The sequence below is a fragment of the Oncorhynchus mykiss genome, chromosome 21 (assembly GCF_057628025.1).
Source record: "Oncorhynchus mykiss isolate SJ-2025 chromosome 21, ASM5762802v1, whole genome shotgun sequence".
NCBI classification, from domain to species: Eukaryota; Metazoa; Chordata; class Actinopteri; order Salmoniformes; family Salmonidae; genus Oncorhynchus; species Oncorhynchus mykiss.
In genome coordinates, this window is record NC_143042.1 from 17927319 (window position 1) to 17947259 (window position 19941).

The 19941-nt window shown below is 44.0% G+C and overlaps 2 protein-coding genes across 4 annotated transcripts in view; both read left to right on the forward strand.

Moving 5' to 3' along the window:
* The window catches only part of cped1 (cadherin-like and PC-esterase domain containing 1), an 80992-nt gene extending 72144 nt beyond the window's left edge, over positions 1–8848 (forward strand). For all 3 annotated transcript variants that reach the window (XR_016490214.1, XR_016490213.1, XM_036957503.2), the window contains 7 exons: positions 396–513; positions 1063–1199; positions 4160–4380; positions 5042–5143; positions 5269–5356; positions 5887–6033; positions 7209–8848. Coding sequence is in view for 1 of the 3 variants with exons in the window: in XM_036957503.2 (XP_036813398.2) it covers positions 396–513; positions 1063–1199; positions 4160–4380; positions 5042–5143; positions 5269–5356; positions 5887–6033; positions 7209–7451 (1056 nt within the window). In the remaining 2 variants the exon portion in view is untranslated. The remainder of the gene's footprint in view (positions 1–395; positions 514–1062; positions 1200–4159; positions 4381–5041; positions 5144–5268; positions 5357–5886; positions 6034–7208) is intronic.
* A 2215-nt stretch (positions 8849–11063) lies between these two features.
* LOC110500163 (protein Wnt-16) lies at positions 11064–19884 on the forward strand. Its single transcript, XM_036957506.2, has 4 exons — positions 11064–11590; positions 11735–11961; positions 14838–15127; positions 18361–19884. Exons 1-4 carry the CDS (start codon positions 11496–11498, stop codon positions 18823–18825), a joined length of 1077 nt encoding a protein of 358 aa, XP_036813401.2. The 5' UTR covers positions 11064–11495; the 3' UTR covers positions 18826–19884.
* Positions 19885–19941: the final 57 nt, after the last annotated feature.

A 19941-nucleotide genomic window follows, 5' to 3' on the forward strand; every position in this document is an offset into this window, starting at 1 on the left:
AATAGCACTGAATGGATACTAGAACAATAGCACTGAATAGAAACCACAACAATAGCACTGAATGGATACTGGAATAATAGCACTGAATGGATACTAGAACAATAGCATTGAATGGATACTAGAACGATAGCACTGAATGGAAACCACAACAATAGCACTGAATGGATTCTGGAATAATAGCACTGAATGGATTCTAGAACGATAGCACTGAATGGATACTAGAACGATAGCACTGAATGGATACTAGAACAATAGCACTGAATGGAAACCACAACAATAGCACTGAATGGATACTAGACTACAACATCATCTCAACATGGAGTTCCCTCAGCCTCCCAGTACAATGGACCATTCCTCATAATCTCATCTCTCTCTCTCACCCTGTGTCTACGCAGGACTGTGGCCTGGTGGTGCAACCAGATCAGCCCTGTGGTTTGGAGCCACTCCCTGGGCCACTCTCTCCAGGCGAGCCCCAGGCCCCAAATCAGCCCTGCATCTCTGGGGATGTACCAGGTCTGTCCCCCATCAAAGATATCACTTCACATTGTTTTTATAGATTACATTTCCTACATAGCTGAAAGGCTTTATGAATTACTGTCAGAAAAATTATTTCACTACAGGATCCTCAGAAATGTTCTACTTAGAAATAATTCTCATCGCTCTGAAATATTATGCATACGTGCCCAGATGTCCATATGAAACCCTGCTGTGTGTGTATCTGTACAAGGCTGATTTAAGCGGCCAACACACTCTGCCCTTTGATTGAAGTGCAAAAGGTCAGAGGTTAAACTCAGCTATTAAATCCAATATCCCACCCTGCAGGGCAGAGAATAAATGTCAGCAGGGAGAGCAATGTGACGTGTCTGTGAAGAATTATAACTCTCACAATGTGTGAGAGTTGTGAAAAGTCTGTCTAGATTTTGTTAATGGAAATAGTTTATTTATGAATATAGATGTGTTTTTTGGAGCAGGAACAATTAACCACTTCATTCACTTCTGGTTGTCTGATTGCCTGTCCTTCTCTCTTCATTTCTTTCCTTCCCTCTCTTTTTCTCTCCCCAGGTCGTTGGGTGGTTCCTTGCCTCAGCTGTGCCGACAACCGGACCTGTGACTGGAGAGAGGTTGTCTGGCAACCCGAGGGCTGTTACCACCCCTTGCTGGACCTCCCCCAGCTGCAGGACTGCATGATGCACAGGAAGGTAAGCCCTAAGACAGGCAACTAAATTCATCAGTGGGGTGATTTTTGTCAAGGTGGATGGTCGTGGGGCCAGAACATAATTATAATAATTTTTTTAACTGCAAATTGACCACAACTAAGCCCCAAAACTTTTTTTTTTGAGAAAAGAACAATCATGTCATACCTTGTTTACACTGAGACACAATCACATACACTACATGGCCAAAAGTACACCACTTCATGGCCGAGTAGCCGCACACTAGTCTAAGATCACCATGCACAATACCAAGCGTTGGCTGGAGTGGTGTAAAGCTCGCCGCCATTCGACTCTGGAGCAGTGGAAACTTGTTCTCTGTTCTCGCTACAGCATACAATGACATTCTAGACGAGTCTGTGATTCTAACTTTGTGGCAACAGTTTGGAGGAGGCCCTTTCCTGTTTCAGCATGACAATGCCCCCGTGCACAAAACTAGGTCCATACAGAATGGTTTGTCCAGAGCAGTGTCAAAGAACTTGACTGGCCTGCACAGAGCCCTGATCTCAACCCCATCAAACACCTTTGGAATGAATTTGAACGCCGACTTCGAGCCAGGCCTAATCACCCAACATCATTCCTTAACCTCACTAATGCTCTTGTGGCTGAATGGAAGCAAGTCCCCACAGCAATGTTCCAACATCTAGTGGCAAGCCTTCCCAGAAGAGGCTGTTATAGCAGCAAAGGGGGGACCAACTCCATATTAATGCCCATGATTTTGGAATGAGATGTTCGACAAGCAGTGTATGTCCATAGTCCATGACCTGAGTTCAGGCACTGCTCTCATGTCCCTAGCTAGCTCTCTGCTCAGGTTACTGTCCCACAATCTACTAACAGTACAGATTAGAAATGAGCTTGTTCCCCAAAAGCGGGAGGTAGGTGGGGCTGGTTAGCAGCGGGCGCTAACTGGGTGCTAACTAGGCGCTAACAAGGCCCTCCAGCTGAGTCATAAAAGACGACACATGGATCCAGACAGACAGCAGCGCCGACAGATTCAGTGAGAGTGATAATATTTTCCACATGCATAAAACTTTCGCATGTGCACACACACACACACACACACTATGTCTATGTTTGTGAGAGATATTGCACAGGGGATAACATAATGATATGGAAGCCAGCTGTACTGGTCAGGCTCTTTAGAGTGTGCTTGGTCAGCACTGTGTGAGAAAGGTGTGGGCAGATATGTGTGTTAAGACTACGCTAACCAGCATGCATCTGGTCTAAAGATGGACCAGAGATGATCATGTAAGGTAACAAGACAAGGCAGTGTCTAGCACATTTCCCTAGTGAGTTAATTTGATGGCTAAGCCATCCCTCAAACATCTGTTTTTCTTTTTCTCTCTCGCTCTCTCCCTCTCATTGAAGCCAGGTGGAGAGTGTAGATGAGGTAGGCTATGGTATGATGCCTCTGAGGTGAGAGAGTGGGGTTTATGTGACGCTGTATGAATAGGTCTGTAAACCCAGCAGGGGTTGGCAGAGCTGAGGACAGGATGAATGGTGGAGGGACAGAAGCAGAAAACTGTATGAACTAAAGTCTTAGCCTTTAGTTCAAATCCTCCAGTAATGCTAATGGGAGGGCATGTAGTTTGCTGCACTAGTGTCACAGTACGGAGCGGCCCTCAGGGACTTAAAGCCATTAAACCAACCCGGGAAATATATAAGGCTTAATAGGTATATATCTTATTTAAAGTTTTTTAGCGGGGACTCCATTTTGTCTGGCAGAATTTCTGGGGCCCTCATTTTGTCTGGCAGAATTTCAGGGGACCCCATTTTGTCTGGCAGAATTTCTGGGGACCCCAATTCTTTCCCAATAATTTATTGCGCTCCCACCCCAAATCTAATGACACAACCTTAAAATTGGTCAATTTAGATTTTTGCATCAACAAAATAACCTTTGATTCATTGCATTTTCATATTTTATCAAAATGAAAGGAAACCAATAAACACATTTACTCAATAAAATTGCATCGTTCAAATTATCATTCTCAAAAATGTTTGTGTATTGCCCCATACAACAATCTGTACTCTTAATTATTGTTCCTAAAAAACAAAAACATTTTGGCGACCCCACTGCAGTTTGCGACCCAGGCTTTGAATAACACTGCCTTAGAGCCATAATAGGTATTACAGTCCTAGGGCTTTCTATAGGCTTAGTCAAATCTCTCTAGGGAATGTGGATAGTGGTTTAATGAAAGCTGTCTCTGGTGAATGTGGGTAGTTTGTGAAAGACTTGCCAGTTACTTCCAGGTCAGAGGTCACTGTGGGGTTTTAGCCACTTTAGCTCACGAGTTACATCAGTTTGCTCCAGATGTCGTGTTTGTTACGTTTCTCTGGACTTCCCCATTTTCTCATCAACAGATTTGGACAATCAGAAGCTTTTCACAAAGATGAGATGTTTGCCACCTAAACTACAGTCCATCTGTTTTGGCTCTGTTCTGTGTTTGAAAAGGCTCTTTCACACACTCTGATTGGCTTAGCTGGAAACTGACTTGGACACTTTTGATATGTCATATTGTGTTAAGTGGATTGGTCGCAATAGAAGCATCCCACTGGGCACAGATGTCAATTCAACGTCTCTTCCACTCTTCCACTGGTTGATTCAACCAGTGTGCCTAGTGGGATTTGCCTTTCATGTGTTCACATTTTGGCAATGCTGCAGTCAGCCATAAAGGTCAGCAGTTATATATTGAAGTACATGCCAGTCAACTACAATGAAATCATTTTGAAGTGCAAATTCAATGAAAACTGGGGCCATACTCATTAGGCAGGAAACCAAAGAAATGGGCTGAAACGGGGAGGGACTAAATTAACTTGTCCAATAAGAAATGTTAATTTCATTTTCTGCTCCAAAAGACTTTGGTACGTTTTTCTACGGTGTGCCCTAATGAATACAACCCAGGTGTTCGCGATCCTGTCAAGTCAAAACCATTATTCTTGCCACACAGGTAATGTTCATAGGTGACTCCACTAACCGGGGGATGATGTACTTCCTGATGGAGCGGGTCAACTCTAGTCTGGAGGACTGGGGCAAGGCCCACGACAGCCTGGTCTATCGCAACGTCAATCAGGGACACACACACGTCTCCTACTCCTACTACCCCCAGTTCTGGCTGGAGCAGAGCCACAGACCCACCTTCCAGAGGGCCCTGGAGCAGCTCATACTGAGGTGAAGGAGAGGGGGAGTCTGTGTGGGTGGATGGATGAGAGTGGGCGTTACCGCCCCTGCTGCACTACAGTATGTCCTGTAATCACTGCAGTCTACTCATCAGCTGTTAGATTGGCATCAAGAAACCATATGTATGCAGAAGCCATTTTGGCTCTTAGCTCCCATAAACACTCAAAGCCCTGTCCCCACATATGGAGAGGGAGCCTTAATCAGTTGCTGTGATCAAAGGTCCGGGGGCTGCGTTTAAGAGTCATGTGTTAGGAGTCGTGTCACAGTGTAATTTAACACAGCAGGTCTCCCAACCACGACTCTCTCTCTGGGACCGCACTCTGCTTTGGATGTGACTACTGAAGGATATGCTGAGCAGGTGGTGTGTGTGTGTGTGTGTGTGTGTGTGTGTGTGTGTGTGTGTGTGTGTGTGTGTGTGTGTGTGTGTGTGTGTGTGTGTGTGTGTGTGTGTGTGTGTGTGTGTGTGTGTGTGTGTGTGTGTGTGTGTGTGTGTGTGTGTGTGTGTGTGTGTGTGTGTGTGTGTGTGTGTGTGTGTGTGTGTGTGTGAGAGAGAAAGCAGTAGTGCGTTGTCAGCATGTGTGCCTATGCCTGTTCAATAGACATAGTCCTACTGGCGAGCTAATGTCTTTTTGACCTTTGATCCCCTCCGAAGGTCGCGACCCCTGGAGAACTCCCGTCAGACTGTGCTGGTGGCAGGAGGTGTCCAGTGGCTCAACACCAACCACCTAAGGATCATGAGAGAAGTGCTGGAGAGGTAAACCCACTGATGCATACATTTCGTGGCAAACTCCCTTCCTGACCGTTCAGGAATTAGCAACTGTTTAATTAAATCTATTCACTGGCCAAGAATAGACCTCATTACCCATTTTTCTCCTCCAGGGAAGGGCTACAGGATATCATGGTGGTGGTGAAGTCTCTGGGAATGGGCTTCCATCTCCCTGTGGATGGCATCCGCTCTCTCTCACTGGTAGGTCCATCCTCCTGTTTGTGTGCGTTCAGTTTCCCTCTTGGTGTCTCCTCCTCTACTCTTTTCTCTGTTTGACTGATCTGTTTCTCTCTCTCTCTCTCTATCACTCTCTCTCTCGTTCTTCCCCTCTCTCTCTCTCTTTCCCCCTCAGCTTCTCTCTTCACTCTTAATTATTTTTCCATGCTGTTCACATTACTGCTTATCTGTTAAAGTTTTTAAAAGGCAGTGCTTAGTCACCTGGTGGATAGCCCTTTGCCCGTGCCATGTGTATTTATCTACAAAAAAAACATTATTGGCTAATAGTCCATGGCTTCCAACATGCTGACTGGTCCAACATCAGCAATGGGCACCTGTTCAACAGCAATACAACTAATTCAATTCAAAGGTCAGTTATATTTCAGGCGTGTTGCAATAGGGGCCTCCGGGAACTGTACAAAAATGTTATGGCTCCCATTGTGAGTGTTTTAAGATAGTTTTTCCTTGTGTTGAGTAGCGATTACTTCTTTGTTGTCTTACTTTAACTTGCCCAGAGAGGAGTACAGGAGCTGTACAGAGAGAACAGCAACATCATCACCGCCGCAAAGCACTATGGGTATGAGGTCATAGACACATTCAGTGTCACCATGGGCCGCTACAAAGAGTTCCTGCAGGGACGGTGCGCCTGCCATTTTCACGAGGTAACCCCTCTCATCCCACCTTCACCCTCGTCTAAAATTTTTTTTAAAACACAGCACTCCAAGTTCTGGCCCCACCCTTATTGAAATTCAGCATGTTACCTTTGTTTATCGCAGTAAATATTCATTCTCAGGATTTGGTTACATCCTAGTCAGTTATTCAAATCACAGCACAATGTTACCAACACTTTAACACAGGTATTGCATGTTTCTCTCTGGATACAGTAATTGATACCAATTATAACTAATGGTTTGCCTAAACTTCAGTGACCAGGGAGCACAGCTAGATCCACAGCAAGTTCTTTCCCCATGGACTCCCTCTCCGACTGTAATATCTGAAATAACTTCATTATGGATACTTGCTATTACTGTTTGCGCCCACGCCGACTTACCAGGAGGGAATCTTTGGGCTTAAATAATCCTGGGATTTAACCCTACGGTAGATCCAAATGCTGAACTGCCATTTTCTGGGCCCAGAGGAAATCGGTTCTTATGCCCTCTTGATTAAACAATCTCCCTCCATGTCAGGGAGCTTTCTAGAAGGAAATACTGCTGTATCACACATACACAGACACACACACACACACACAATCCCCTTCTGCCCCCTCTCCAGCTCCCTTTATAAAGAACAGTCACTTGTTTTAATTCAGCTATAAAATTGTTCCATGGATCGGTTAATCAGTAATTAGCCGTTAGGCCGGGTTTTATTGGGCAGTAAAGCTTCACGTTGGTAGCAGCTGGGCCCCAGGGCACTTGTGAAGTGGTTACGGTCATATATACGAGGGCATGTGCCCCCCTCCATACCCCCGCCCCTCCCAGTTCATATGGGTCTTAAGTGACAACAGGATTTCCCATAAGGAAGCCAGAAGGTGTATGGGATCCATGAGTGTAGTTATGTCTAACCCAAGCCTCTGAGGGGATGGACAGGGTTTCTGTTATGTCAGGATTTAGGTCAGGCTTGGATTGTTCCAGTGTGGTTTATATTAAAGGAGCTCCAGACTGTGACGATGGGTTTGCGCTCTGTTCTGTTCCGTGACACCCCAGGCAACGTTAGCTAGCCTCCGGTAGTACAAGCTCTGGCCATGGTCTAGTTACCTAGTTACAGTATAATGTCAGTAGGTAGATGTTGTGTTAGAGGTGAGGTGTTGACGTGGTTCTCCTTGCTGTGTTCCTTGAAGGTTGAAAAGCTGTCGTTCTCCAAGGCTCCGCTACACAGGAAGATGAAGCTTCTTCGACACGGCGAGGAACCTGGAACTAGAACCAGTGGAACTGGAACCGGGTTCAGTGATCAGCCCACCCTGCAGCACCAGGACCAGTGGGCGGGGTCTAACTCCTCCACCTATCACGTGAGAGGAGCGGTGAACCAGGTGTACTCGCAGATCCTGCTGAGCAGACTGTGTGTGAGAGACACGGGAAACTAGACCCACCCCTCACCACCACTGACTGTGTGTGTGTGTACTTGTGTCCTTGCTTACTAACGTGTGTGTGTGTGCGTGCATGCGTGTGTACGTGCGTGCGTGCGTGCGTATCCATACAAGCATCTCTCTAAAAAAAAAATTGAGGTCATTCCATCCAGGAAGTGCTGGAGTAACAGGAGAGTCCTGACTGGTCAGCCGTGTGACAGACATCACCACTGTCTGTCACACAGACCTCCTCTGATTGGCCCACACACTGGGCCCCCTGTCATGTGACTGCTACCTCTGCTAGGTAGAGGTTTCCAGATGGTCAAAGAGGGGGATGTCTGGCCTAATACCAAAAGACAAGGGAAGCAGCTGGAGAAAGAATAAAGAGGAGAGCGAGAGTGACTGTTGAAGGAGTGTGTCGTGTGTACATCCCACATGTAAGCCTTGCTCACCAACCAACTGACAATGCTCCCTCAAAGCTCCAGCACAAACCTTTACAATTGTATAGTTTTATAGTTGTGGAAATGTTGTTGAAATGTTGTACAGCATTGGTTCTCAATCCTCTCCTCGTGTATCCCCGGCAATTCCATGTGTTTTGATGTATTCCAGAACTAGCACACCTGATTCAGATTCAACTTGTCAACTAATCAAGTGAGCTAGTTCAGGGCTACAACAACATTGTGAAACGTCTGGGGGTCCCCGAGGAGAGGTTCGAGAACCCCTTTTGATGTGTGCCTTTGATGCCTTTGTGCATCAGGAAAGACGATCTCTTGCCATTGGAGGGACTTCTGGATATCCAGCAATTCCTCCTCATATACAGTACCTCATCCATCCACGTGTTCTGTGGACACCACAACGTATTCTATTCTATGCCAAAGATATGACGAAAGCTGAGCTATTCTTCAAGCGAATGTCTTATGTAGAATTTTCTTATATTTCTACATCTGTTTATTCGTGCCTATAATGTTGATAATCAGTGTATAATGTTTTACATGCAGCATATTGTTGACATGCTAATGAAGGACTGGTGTAATGTATGCTATGGATCTATACATATTGTCTTATCTGTCCTCTGGTCATTTTTATGGGGGGAACTGAGCTGGTGAAGATGAAGGTAATTGTAACAGATAGCCACAAACACATGCACAGGAGTGGAGACTACTCTGTTTAGTGGTCCTATGGAACATTGATAGCAAACCTAATCATTTGATTCAGTGATTTTGAAGGAAAACTGAAGGGAAAAAAAACAGAAAGACATTTTCCTCATACTAAATATTATCAACACTATTAATTTATTATTAAAGAACATGTATCTTCAAATGGCACTAACTTCAGCTTTGTGTTTCCAGATGGTACATATAAGAGTTATTCCGATACAATATTCTCACATTAAAATATATATTTTCTCAACTAAACTTTGTGTCCTCGAACTATGTTCTGAAAGCATGAAACTGTGTTTTGAAAGTTCCACAAAGCCCTAGCTTATAAACAATTAGGATGTTGGCATCGCATATTTCCTCTGTAAGTTGTGCACAACATGAGGATAAGTCTGTACATGCTGTTTGCGCACAGTATTAGACAAATCCTTTTACAGTCATCATCCCAATTCAACCATGCAGAGGTATGAAGCCGTGTGACGCTCTGAGGAAGATGGGCAGAGGCGCGCTCTTGTTTTCCTTCTTCGTTTTGTCATTTCCTTCGTGCCACCAAGACCAGAGTTTGATCATAATTTCTTGTCCCGCATAGGCCTATACATGCGTCACCTGGTTTAGAAGGACATAATTAGGGAGACAAATGTTCAATTAGGCTACAACTGTGCTATAATAAAATGGTTGTCGGTGTAATGTGGTTTAACTCCGTTTTGCGCGTGATGTGCCCTGTCTGGCTCCTCTTTGCAGTCATGTCCCGCTAATCCGACACATCCAATCACCCTACCCACCGTTTGATCAAGGCAGAGATCGAGCAACACGATCGAGAAGTAAAACTAATGTAGATTTAAATGCAGGCCTAAATCGTCTTTGAGGTCAACGTAATGTTAGAGCCTTAATTCCAGAAAGTTATCAGTCCATTTTATTTAGGCATATTTACACTGAAAATGGTGTGTTCAAATTATGTAGCCTCGGCCTATCTAAAAAACGTTATTAACACGGTTATATGACCGCAATGAAATGTAATACAATGTAACGATATATGGAAAATATTTCCATATTTGTTAAAAACGTTGGTTTTACAGTGTGTAGATCAAATAAAGGGAACGCATGCGAAGTCAAGTGCGTGCGTAAAAGTGTTGAATGGTCAAATTGAATTGTCTTGTGCGATATGTGGATAAATAACAGCATTGAGCGGGCGAGGGATAGAATAAGGTAGATGCAACAGTCTCGATCAAAAGGAAGGTTCATGTAAAAGGTTACAGAAAGGCTTGCCTTTCGGGCACATGTACCCGCCCTGAAGACGTGGGCCTGCCGCCTGGGTTGTTGTTGGGCCAAGGAGGAATGGTGGACTCTGCCCTGCACTGCGGTTCCGACCTCTGATGTCAAATTTCAGGCAGACCTTTCACTCTGCACTGTTTTAGTCGGGGAATTTGAAAGGCTTGGGGGGAGGGGGGTTGTGACATTTCTGGGGGCTGAGTAGACCTCACCTCGTCTGCCCCATACCGCCCTATAACCCAGTCCAATATACTCAACAGAAAGGTGGTCAGTCAACCCTTTTAAAAATGTCGTTAAATTGTCTCATCGAAATTGCTCTCTGACTACATATGAGGTGTATTATTCAGGAAAAGGCAAACAACTCAATAGTGATTGAAAATATTTGCTCAAACATAATTGGTTACACAATGGGCAATGTGGTTATTGTCGTTGCATTTGAATCAATCCTTTATTCATTTAAGCTATACATTTCAATGGCAAAATGAGATTCCAAATATTCTAAACCTAACGAATATTACGCAATTCACGAGCACCGGGGGGAAGAAAATATCCTCAGAGGATGATTTCGATGTGTTGAAATCATGAGGACATTTTCTCTAACTGTAGTTTTATATGAATCTTAAAATTGGAAGCCATTGCATATGAAATCATTAAATATGATTATAGATAAAAATATATAAATATGGTTGTCATAAGGATTAGTTAGAATTAAATTGGTATTCAATTCAAAATTCATAACCAGGCCTTGTTTATCACAAATAATTGTGTATGAGATAATCTATTGTAGGCCTATTATAAATATGTTATGCATTCAAGTTACTCAAGGTTTCGTATCAAGGAATTTTTCGGGGGGAAATGATCATTATTCTCGCCTGACATGATTAGGTTTAGAGCGCTTGAGTGAAGTGACCATCATAAAGAAGTGTTCTGCTGGCTTTTGTGCTTCCTTCCACCTTCTCCGTCGTTACTAGTTACCACAGCCAGAAAGTCATAAACCACGCCTATTTCGACCATTTATATTCTTAACATTTTATTTTAAACCTAACCTTAACCACATTGCTAACCTCAAATTAAGACCAAAAATTACATTTTGTTTTCATACATTTTTACGATGGGCTATTGCCAATTTTGACTTTGGATGTGCTATCTAGTAGAAACCCACCTTCTCCCATGCCAAACGTTTTGCTCAGTTCCTGTCAGTGCGTTTTTTCTTTTCGCGTCCGTCCAATTATCTCGTAGGATGCGCGTCTGCTTAATATGAATCCACGGGTGCGCCAATCCGAGCCTAGGAGCGCGCCGCTGAGAGACTCTGTGTGGGTTCTCCCAGTCCAGGATAAAACTGTTTGTCTGTGTTTTGGGGAACACCGTCGGGAACTTATCACCCATCCAACTGTAGGCTACTACTAGCCACTGAGACACGTGATTTGAATCACCATTCCTCCCGCGTCCTCTCTCCCTCCCCGCGGATGTTTTTTTACTGAATTGCTCGAGATAACCACGGATTGAGGATTAGTTCTGTTAGGGTCTTATGTTGTGGGGCTAGCATGAGACAGAGCCCAGCACCGATCCAGCGCTCCATGGACATACCCTTCCCCAGTGCCCGGGAGGCAAGTCGGCTTCTGTAAATGAGGTGGCCATGGAGAGAAGAAGCGGCTGCGGAGTACATCAGATCTGCTTTCTGTTTCTCTTACTGTTTTCACTGTATCCTGTCTGCTGTCGAGCCAGTTGGATGTAAGTATATTTCATTGCTTGTGATTAAACTTGTCTTTTTGTCAAATTGCACAATTTTCTTTACGCATAGAATGCGATTCCGTTTGGGGCTGAAAGTGGTTTCGAAAGTAATTTATTGTCTCCGCTGCTTGCTTTGTGTCTCAGGTGGTTGGGAATAACCTCCGTGGGAGTACCAGAGAAGCTGGGCTGCGCCAATCTCCCGCTGACGCACAAGCAGAAGGACCTGTGCAAGAGAAAGCCCCATCTCCTGTCAAGCATCAAGGCCGGCGCGCGCATCGCCATCGCGGAGTGCCAGACGCAGTTCGAGCACGAGCGGTGGAACTGTTCTACCACCAAAGAGCTCTCTGTGTTCGGCTACGAGCTAACCAGTGGTAAGGACAGGCGGTTTAAATACTCGTTTTAATAGACATGAAACAATAGGGTGCTTTGTTCTCGTTTGTATAAATTCGTGTGCACTTTTCTGGCCTATTGATAATGTTATTTTTGATTGGGATTAATTTGGAAAATTAGGCTATATTTTGGATGCATCTAGTGGTTATATTCCATAATCCGATATTTAATGTGTGCCCACGTCATTTGGTGTTTGACCGTTTAAGGCAATTGCTGCATAAAAACAGTCCCTCAATTGTCTTTCTATTTGATAGTGCGTCAAAAAGAGGCACGTCTTCCATTTTCCATAACTCTTTACTCGTGATCGGTTTGGTTTGAGTCATGAACATGTTTAATGTTGTCCAGGGAGGGAAGGTGATTTGATTTTGCCGACTCAAGCAGCTGTATCCCCTATGGGGCGAGAGAGAGAGAGAGAGAGAGAGAGAGAACGTCTGCGCACATCTGTTTCGGTTTAACCGTCCCAACACACCACTTATCCACGGTCAAGTGTTGTCTTTGAACAGAAAACTCCTGCTCACCTCTGGTCCTAAACCAGCCGGGATTATCCTAATTGGGAGATTCATGGTCGACATGTAATTTAAGAACACAGTTTCTTTGTTCTAGAGATATCGTTCCAGAAATCTGTCTCCATGCAGCTTTCCAAGATGGTTAAGAGTCAGCGCATGGTTTAGCTATCAACATGTTATTTTCACATGAAACTCATTCTTCCAAATTCCTCTCTATCCTTGTTGCACCCAGTCACATGCAATCTATCAACTTTCTTCACTCAACCCAGACGAGAGCGGGCGAAAAACTGACCATATAGTTTATGTTGATTTAGGCCAATGCACATCTGTGATCAAACCGCAGAGCATACGTTTTTACAGTTGATTGTACGAGTCGGGACATGGGATGGAAATGCGGAGATTTAGCCTATTGTATATAGGTTAAATCTCCGCATTTCCATCCCATGTCCCGACTCGTACAATCAACTGTAAAAACGTATGCTCTGCGGTTTGATCACAGGTGTCTTGTCTTCGTGTCGGAGACAATGTTGTTATTGGGTTAGGACGCAGCAATTTTGGGGGGATAATATAATGCAACACAGAAAACCTAAATAACATCAATTGTCATTTGTTTTAAGTGCCAAACTTACATTTGAAGTGGTGATTTCTTGTTGTTCCAGGGAGGTAAAGGCTTTTCTTTCTCCATTAACCCACATGTAAATTATTGCACAGATGTTTTGAATCAACTTGTGGCTTGTACCTCTGATTTACATTTTATCCTAGATTTTGTTTAAAGTTCATACATAGTTCTATGTCATTCTTAGAACCTGCACTCTCTGACTAGTTACACTTGATGTCGTCAGGTGCCATTGTGCTTCTGTTCTATCCCTAAGATTCTGCATATTTTAGAGTTTTGTCTAACCAGCCCATTCCATAAGCTATAAACATTAGTAGGCTACCCCCTTTCACACTTGGGTTTACATTTTTTTTCAGCCTTCGTTCATTACAGGACATAATCGAATGTTTCTGTCCGGTGGTCAGCATTCCAGATGGTCGTACAAGTAACTGTGATACCGGTTTGATCCGTGCTACACATTTATCATCATACCAACATGTTCTAAGTCTCTCTCTGAGCCAGTGCTGTCTGTCCTCACTCAGGGCCTACTGTGGCCCCTAACCTGTGAAGTGTAACCCAACACCGCCCTCACACAGGGCAGGTCAGTTCCCATGGGGCTATGTGTCTGCTCAACTCACATCTCACAAGTATCCCTCCAGAGCAAAGATGTATCATACGACTACAATGGATGGAAGTTGTATGGATATCTAAGCCTGTGCTACTGAGACACACGGAAGTTGTATGAATATCTAGGCCTGTGCTACTGAGACACACGGAAGTTGTATGGATATCTAGGCCTGTGCTACTGAGACACACGGAAGTTGTATGAATATCTAGGCCTGTGCTACTGAGACACACGGAAGTTGTATGGATATCTAGGCCTGTGCTACTGAGATACACGGAAGTTGTATGGATATCTAGGCCTGTGCTACTGAGACACACGGAAGTTGTATGAATATCTAGGCCTGTGCTACTGAGACACACGGAAGTTGTATGGATATCTAGGCCTGTGCTACTGAGATACACGGAAGTTGTATGGATATCTAGGCCTGTGCTACTGAGATGCACAGAAGTTGTATGGATATCTAGGCCTGTGCTACTGAGATGCACGGAAGTTGTATGGATATCTAGGCCTGTGCTACTGAGACACACGGAAGTTGTATGGATATCTAGGCCTGTGCTACTGAGACACACGGAAGTTGTATGGATATCTAGGCCTGTGCTACTGAGATACACGGAAGTTGTATGGATATCTAGGCCTGTGCTACTGAGACACACGGAAGTTGTATGGATATCTAGGCCTGTGCTACTGAGACACACGGAAGTTGTATGGATATCTAGGCCTGTGCTACTGAGATGCACGGAAGTTGTATGGATATCTAGGCCTGTGCTACTGAGATACACGGAAGTTGTATGGATATCTAGGCCTGTGCTACTGAGACACACGGAAGTTGTATGGATATCTAGGCCTGTGCTACTGAGATACACGGAAGTTGTATGGATATCTAGGCCTGTGCTACTGAGATACACGGAAGTTGTATGGATATCTAGGCCTGTGCTACTGAGACACACGGAAGTTGTAATTCTAGAATTGTGCCATTTTCCTCCGTCTGAAGTGTTATTGGCTGAAAGGTGTGGGAGTGGAATCTTTTCAGAATCCACCCAATGCCTGCTTTAGAGCTCCACAGCCACTGTTACACAATAATCCATGCATACCTTTGCCCTACCAAAAACCTCTTTCCATTGACTCTGACAGGGACCAAGGAGACGGCGTTTATCCACGCGGTGATGGCGGCGGGGCTGGTCCAGGCAGTGACGCGCTCCTGCAGTGCGGGCAACATGACGGAATGTGGCTGTGACACCAGCCTGCAGGGCACAGGATCGCCCAGCGAAGGGTGGCACTGGGGCGGCTGCTCAGACCATATCCAGTACGGTACATGGTTCAGCAGGAAGTTCATAGATAATGCAGTGAAGAATATGTCCTCAGCCAGGGGAGGGGATGCACTGCTCACCATGAACCAGCACAACAGTGAAGCCGGGAGACAGGTGAGACGCAACACACACACACACACACACACAGACACACACACACACACACACACACACACACACACACACACACACATTGAGGGCGAATAACACTCACAGAGCATGTACAACACACACACAGTGTACAGAACCAAAACAGCACAACGTTGAAGTCCAATGTTAGATTAGACACAATACACCACAGAACAAAACACACACACACATCCACAACCTAGCTAGAGAGAAATAGTATTTTATAGTGAACACAGTTGTTAAGGGTACTCTGGGGAGTATGTAAAAGCTGAATAGGGCACATGGGAGCTGTAACTCTAGTAGTCAAGACTCTAGCAGGTGTAGGGTTCATTGTGTCTGAATGAATGACTGATATGACAGTACTAATCGAGCACCATGAAAGGAATCCTACTGTAGCCATTATAGTTATGGGTTTCGTTCACCATATGGGGTTGGAGAGGAGTTAGGACCAAACCATTCAGTGGTTAATAGAATTTATCACACACTGTTAAAAATACTTTCAGGAGACGTTCTAGGAAGTGTGTGTGTGTGTGTGTGTGTGTGTGTGTGTGTGTGTGTGTGTGTGTGTGTGTGTGTGTGTGTTAGAGAGAGCGGGAGCGATATTCAGAGAAAAGCAGAAAGATTGGAGGGAAGAACAAGAAGGTCAGTGTGAGAGGGGGATGCTGAGACGGGACAGAAGGAGAGAGGGGAAAGAAAGTGTAACATCCTCGATAATGTGAGTTAATGGGTGAGGCGTGACTAAATTGTAGCAACGGTCATCAAAATTGTTAAAAGGTTTGAAAAACAAGTCTAATAAATTGCAACAGTTGGACAATGGATGAAGATACTCCAAACATTTTGAAATTGTATAATCCATCAGATATTGACTTAATTATATCACATAAAACATTTTACCGGCACAGACAAATAATGAATGGAGTTCAGGGATTTTGGTGGGAGATTTAGGTATAGGCCACTCAGGAACGTTCAATGTTGTCTTGGTAAGTAACTCCAGTGTATATTTGGCCTTGCGTTTTAGGTTATTGTCCTGCTGAAAGGTGGATTTGTGTCTGTTGGAAAGCAGACTGAACCAGGTTTTCCTCTAGGACTTTGCCAGTGCTTAGCTCTATTCCTTTTCCTTTTCAGTGACACAAAAATCTAAATGTTATCCATTTTAAATTCAATGTAATACAACAAAATGTGGAAAAAGTCAAGGGCCTGTGAATACTTTCTGATGGCACTGTATACATTTTCTTAGTGTATCAGGTATTTTTAAATACTTTGTGTTAAAAGAAAGAAAATTATAGGTGGCTCATTTGCATAAATACACAGGCTGTATATATGAATAAATTAACATAAGGGAGTGGAAGAGGGCTGCAACCACCCAACACTTTCTATGTATACCCTACCTACACTCACCTGCACTGTCTAGACTTCCTCATTAATTACTGCTGTCACATACTCTTGCATAATTCAACAAGTGTGCAGGATACCCACCGATAAAGTCAACACGCTTGGCTCTAGATTACCCCTATCTAAACATTGTTTGTGAGATCAGACATATCACTATAATCCGAGTGTTCATATTCGGGAGTTGCTTTCATTTCAGCACATCTATTTTGTAAACATTTCAACTGTATTAAATTATTGCTTTTTTTTTTTTTTTTTATCCCCCAAAAATGAACACCCATCAAAATATCTTGTCTTTTTTGTGATGTACGTGTCAAGACAGTGCGTTAAATCCCAGACAAAGCTTTAGTGTTCTTATATATTCAACGGTATAACAATGATTCCATTGATCAGTGGTGGAAAAAGTACCCAATTGTCATACTTGAGTAAAAGTAAAGATACCTTAATAGAAAGTTACTCAAGTAAAAGTGAAAGTTATCCAGTAAAATACTACTTGAGTAAAAGTATTTGGTTCTAAATGTACTTAAGTATCGAAAGTAAATGTAATTGATCAAATAGGCTTAAGTATCAAGAGTAAAAGTATAAATCATATCATATTCCTTATATTAAGCAAAGCAGACGGCACCATTTTCTTGGTTTGAAAATTTATGGAGAGCCCGGGGCACACTCCCAACACTCAGACATCATTAACAAACGATGCATTTGTGTTCAGTGAGACCGCCAGATAAGAGGCAGTAGGGATGCTCACGTATTCTCTTGATAAGTGTGTGAATTGGACCATTTTCCTATCCTGCTAAGCATTCAAAATGTAACGAGTACTTTTGAGTGTCAATGAAAATGTAGAGAGTAAAAAAGTACACTATATTCCTAAAGAAAATAATGAAGTAAAAGTAAAGTACAAATACCCCCAAAAAATTACTTAAGTAGTACTTCAAAGTATTTCTACTTAAGTACTTTGCGCCACTGAGTCCATTTCAGCCATTACAGGGGTATGTTTTACAGGTCTTTACAACTGTTTCTGTAACGTTAATGGGGGGGGGGGGGGGGGACGTCAGGCACAAGCAAGAGTATGAAGCAGGAGTAAAATGAAAGCAATCGATCCAGTGAGATTTAAGTGACGTGGATTTTGCACCCCTCAAACACAGGAAATAGATGGCTGAAAAAGATCCTCAGGTGGGCGGGGCATGCGCGTTACCACTAAATGGCATTCACTAAGACACACTTACTGGGTTTCTCTCTTATCAACTAGCCACTGTCAAGAGGAGAGGGCTTCACTACTGGAGAGGGATGTGGACACAATGGTAGCAGTGTATCTGTTTACTGTAACACACACACACACACACACACACACACACACACTGCCTTTCCAACTAAACTGACCCGACAGGGAAGAGGGAGTGGGAGGAGAGGTGGAAAAGGGGTGAAAGTGGTAGGCTCTTCTGGGGACATCCTAAGACCGCTGTAGAGCCCTGGGGTTTGTGGTCCTAAAGAAAATGTCTCCTCAATCTCTCAGTTTAAACTGTGAAGGACAGTTTAACTTTTGTTCCAGTTGTACACAGCACCCAGGGAGTCTATTGTGTCAGAGTTAGAAGTAGAATGCAAAAACCTCAGGACTCATGTTACAGTCCCAGTCCAAGATCCAGCATTCAGAACAATAGATCGTGATTTTGCTCAAAACATTCCCACAGCGTTTGTGTAAACAAAAGGCAGTCTCTATCAAACATAGTTCTGGTAGCTAGGCTGTCATAACATTTACAGTGTTGTAATTCTTTGTGTTGTAAGTCTGTTGTTATTCCTAACACCATCCTCTCCATCTTTCCCCTTTTCAGGCCGTCGCCAAGACGATGGCCACCGACTGCCGTTGCCACGGCGTGTCGGGCTCGTGCGCCGTGAAGACGTGCTGGCGTACCATGGCGTCGTTCGAGCGCGTGGGCAACTTCCTGAAGGAGCGTTACGAGGGAAGCGTGCAGGTGCTGGACCGCTCCAAGAGGAAGGTGAGGAGGAAGGAGAAGGACCAGCGCCGCGTGCCCATCGGGAAGGAAGAACTTATCTTCCTCAACAAGTCTCCTAACTACTGTCTGGAGGACCGGCGCTGGGGCGTGGCGGGCACTAGAGGGCGCCGGTGTAACCGCACTTCGGCCGGCCCCGACGGGTGTAACCTGCTCTGCTGCGGTCGAGGGTATAATACACACGTGGTTCGCCACGTAGAGAGGTGCGAGTGTAAGTTTGTGTGGTGTTGCTATGTGAGGTGTCAGAAGTGTGAGAGCATGAATGACATGCACACCTGTAAATAGGGAGAGGGAGGCAGGCGATGGCACACACATACACACCGTCCCCAATGAGAGACTAAAAGACTTCCCCATCATTCCTCTCTCCCATGGACAAGAGGGGCGCACCATCAACAACCCTCCATCTCAACCCTCAGGAAGACAGTATTTATACACCACACCAGCAGAGGTAGACAAAGACAGTGGAAAATCGTTGACTTTTGAATGGCCTATCAGGGCTCAGCCTTGTAGGAGGCTATCCAATGGGACAGGAGTTCCACAGTGTTTCAGAGGTTTGAGGATCCACACACTCTGACAACCAAACATGGACATCTTCGCAATTTACTCGGATGAGTCGAAATGAGCCCCGAAACTCAGACTCCATGATAAAAACAAACTGAACTTTGATGAAAGTTAAAACCTCACTCTTCAAGTCTTCAAATGGACTCAGTGAATGGTGTGTATAAGAGGAGCAACAAAGGGACCAAAAAGTGCTTGTAGGAGGACCCTGTCCTGCAGGGCGCGCAACAGCTTTAAAGGACTGTAGAGTAGATGCAGTCAACAGTGTCATTACATTTCCAGATCAGAACGAAGTCTCATATAGACAACAGAAGGCTAGAGCCATAGGCAGTACAGGGATTGGGCAACCGTCTGAGGTTGCCATCTTTTGTGTCATTTCTATGGCTCTCTTCCAGGCTAGGGAGCAAGAACAGATCCGGCTTCCACCCATGGCTCTATGGTGATCGATGGTGGATAGATTAGGCTTATTCTCGTTGGAAAGCTTGCCGTATCAATGCATAGTTCGAAGTCTTGAAATAATCATTCCAAATTTGTATTGAATTTTTGTAATAAACTTTAAAGTAATGACTTCAAAAAGATATGGTACCATGACATTTAAAAAACATTTTTTTTTTAATATATATTTTGGAAAGATTTCTTAACCTAAAATGTTTGTTTTGTACTATTCAGATTGCAAATTCAGGGCAGAGTGAAGCTACAGGTGCTTTAATTGAGAATATGTCAAAATGACGTAGTATTTTTGTAAATTGTTTACATTTTGTAAATATTAAATTATGCTGTATCACACGACGAGAGTGTCCTTAAGATTCAAGCCCATCCAATGCTCTTAGACATACAGCATGT

Bases quoted from the DNA above. Each gene is read 5' to 3' on its own strand.
- LOC110500163 (XM_036957506.2), top strand. From the start codon at position 11,496: ATGGAGAGAAGAAGCGGCTGCGGAGTACATCAGATCTGCTTTCTGTTT. The intron at 11,962-14,837 runs GTAAGGACAGGC...TGACTCTGACAG, and splicing joins CGGCTACGAGCTAACCAGTG to GGACCAAGGAGACGGCGTTT. The intron at 15,128-18,360 runs GTGAGACGCAAC...TCCCCTTTTCAG, and splicing joins ACAGTGAAGCCGGGAGACAG to GCCGTCGCCAAGACGATGGC.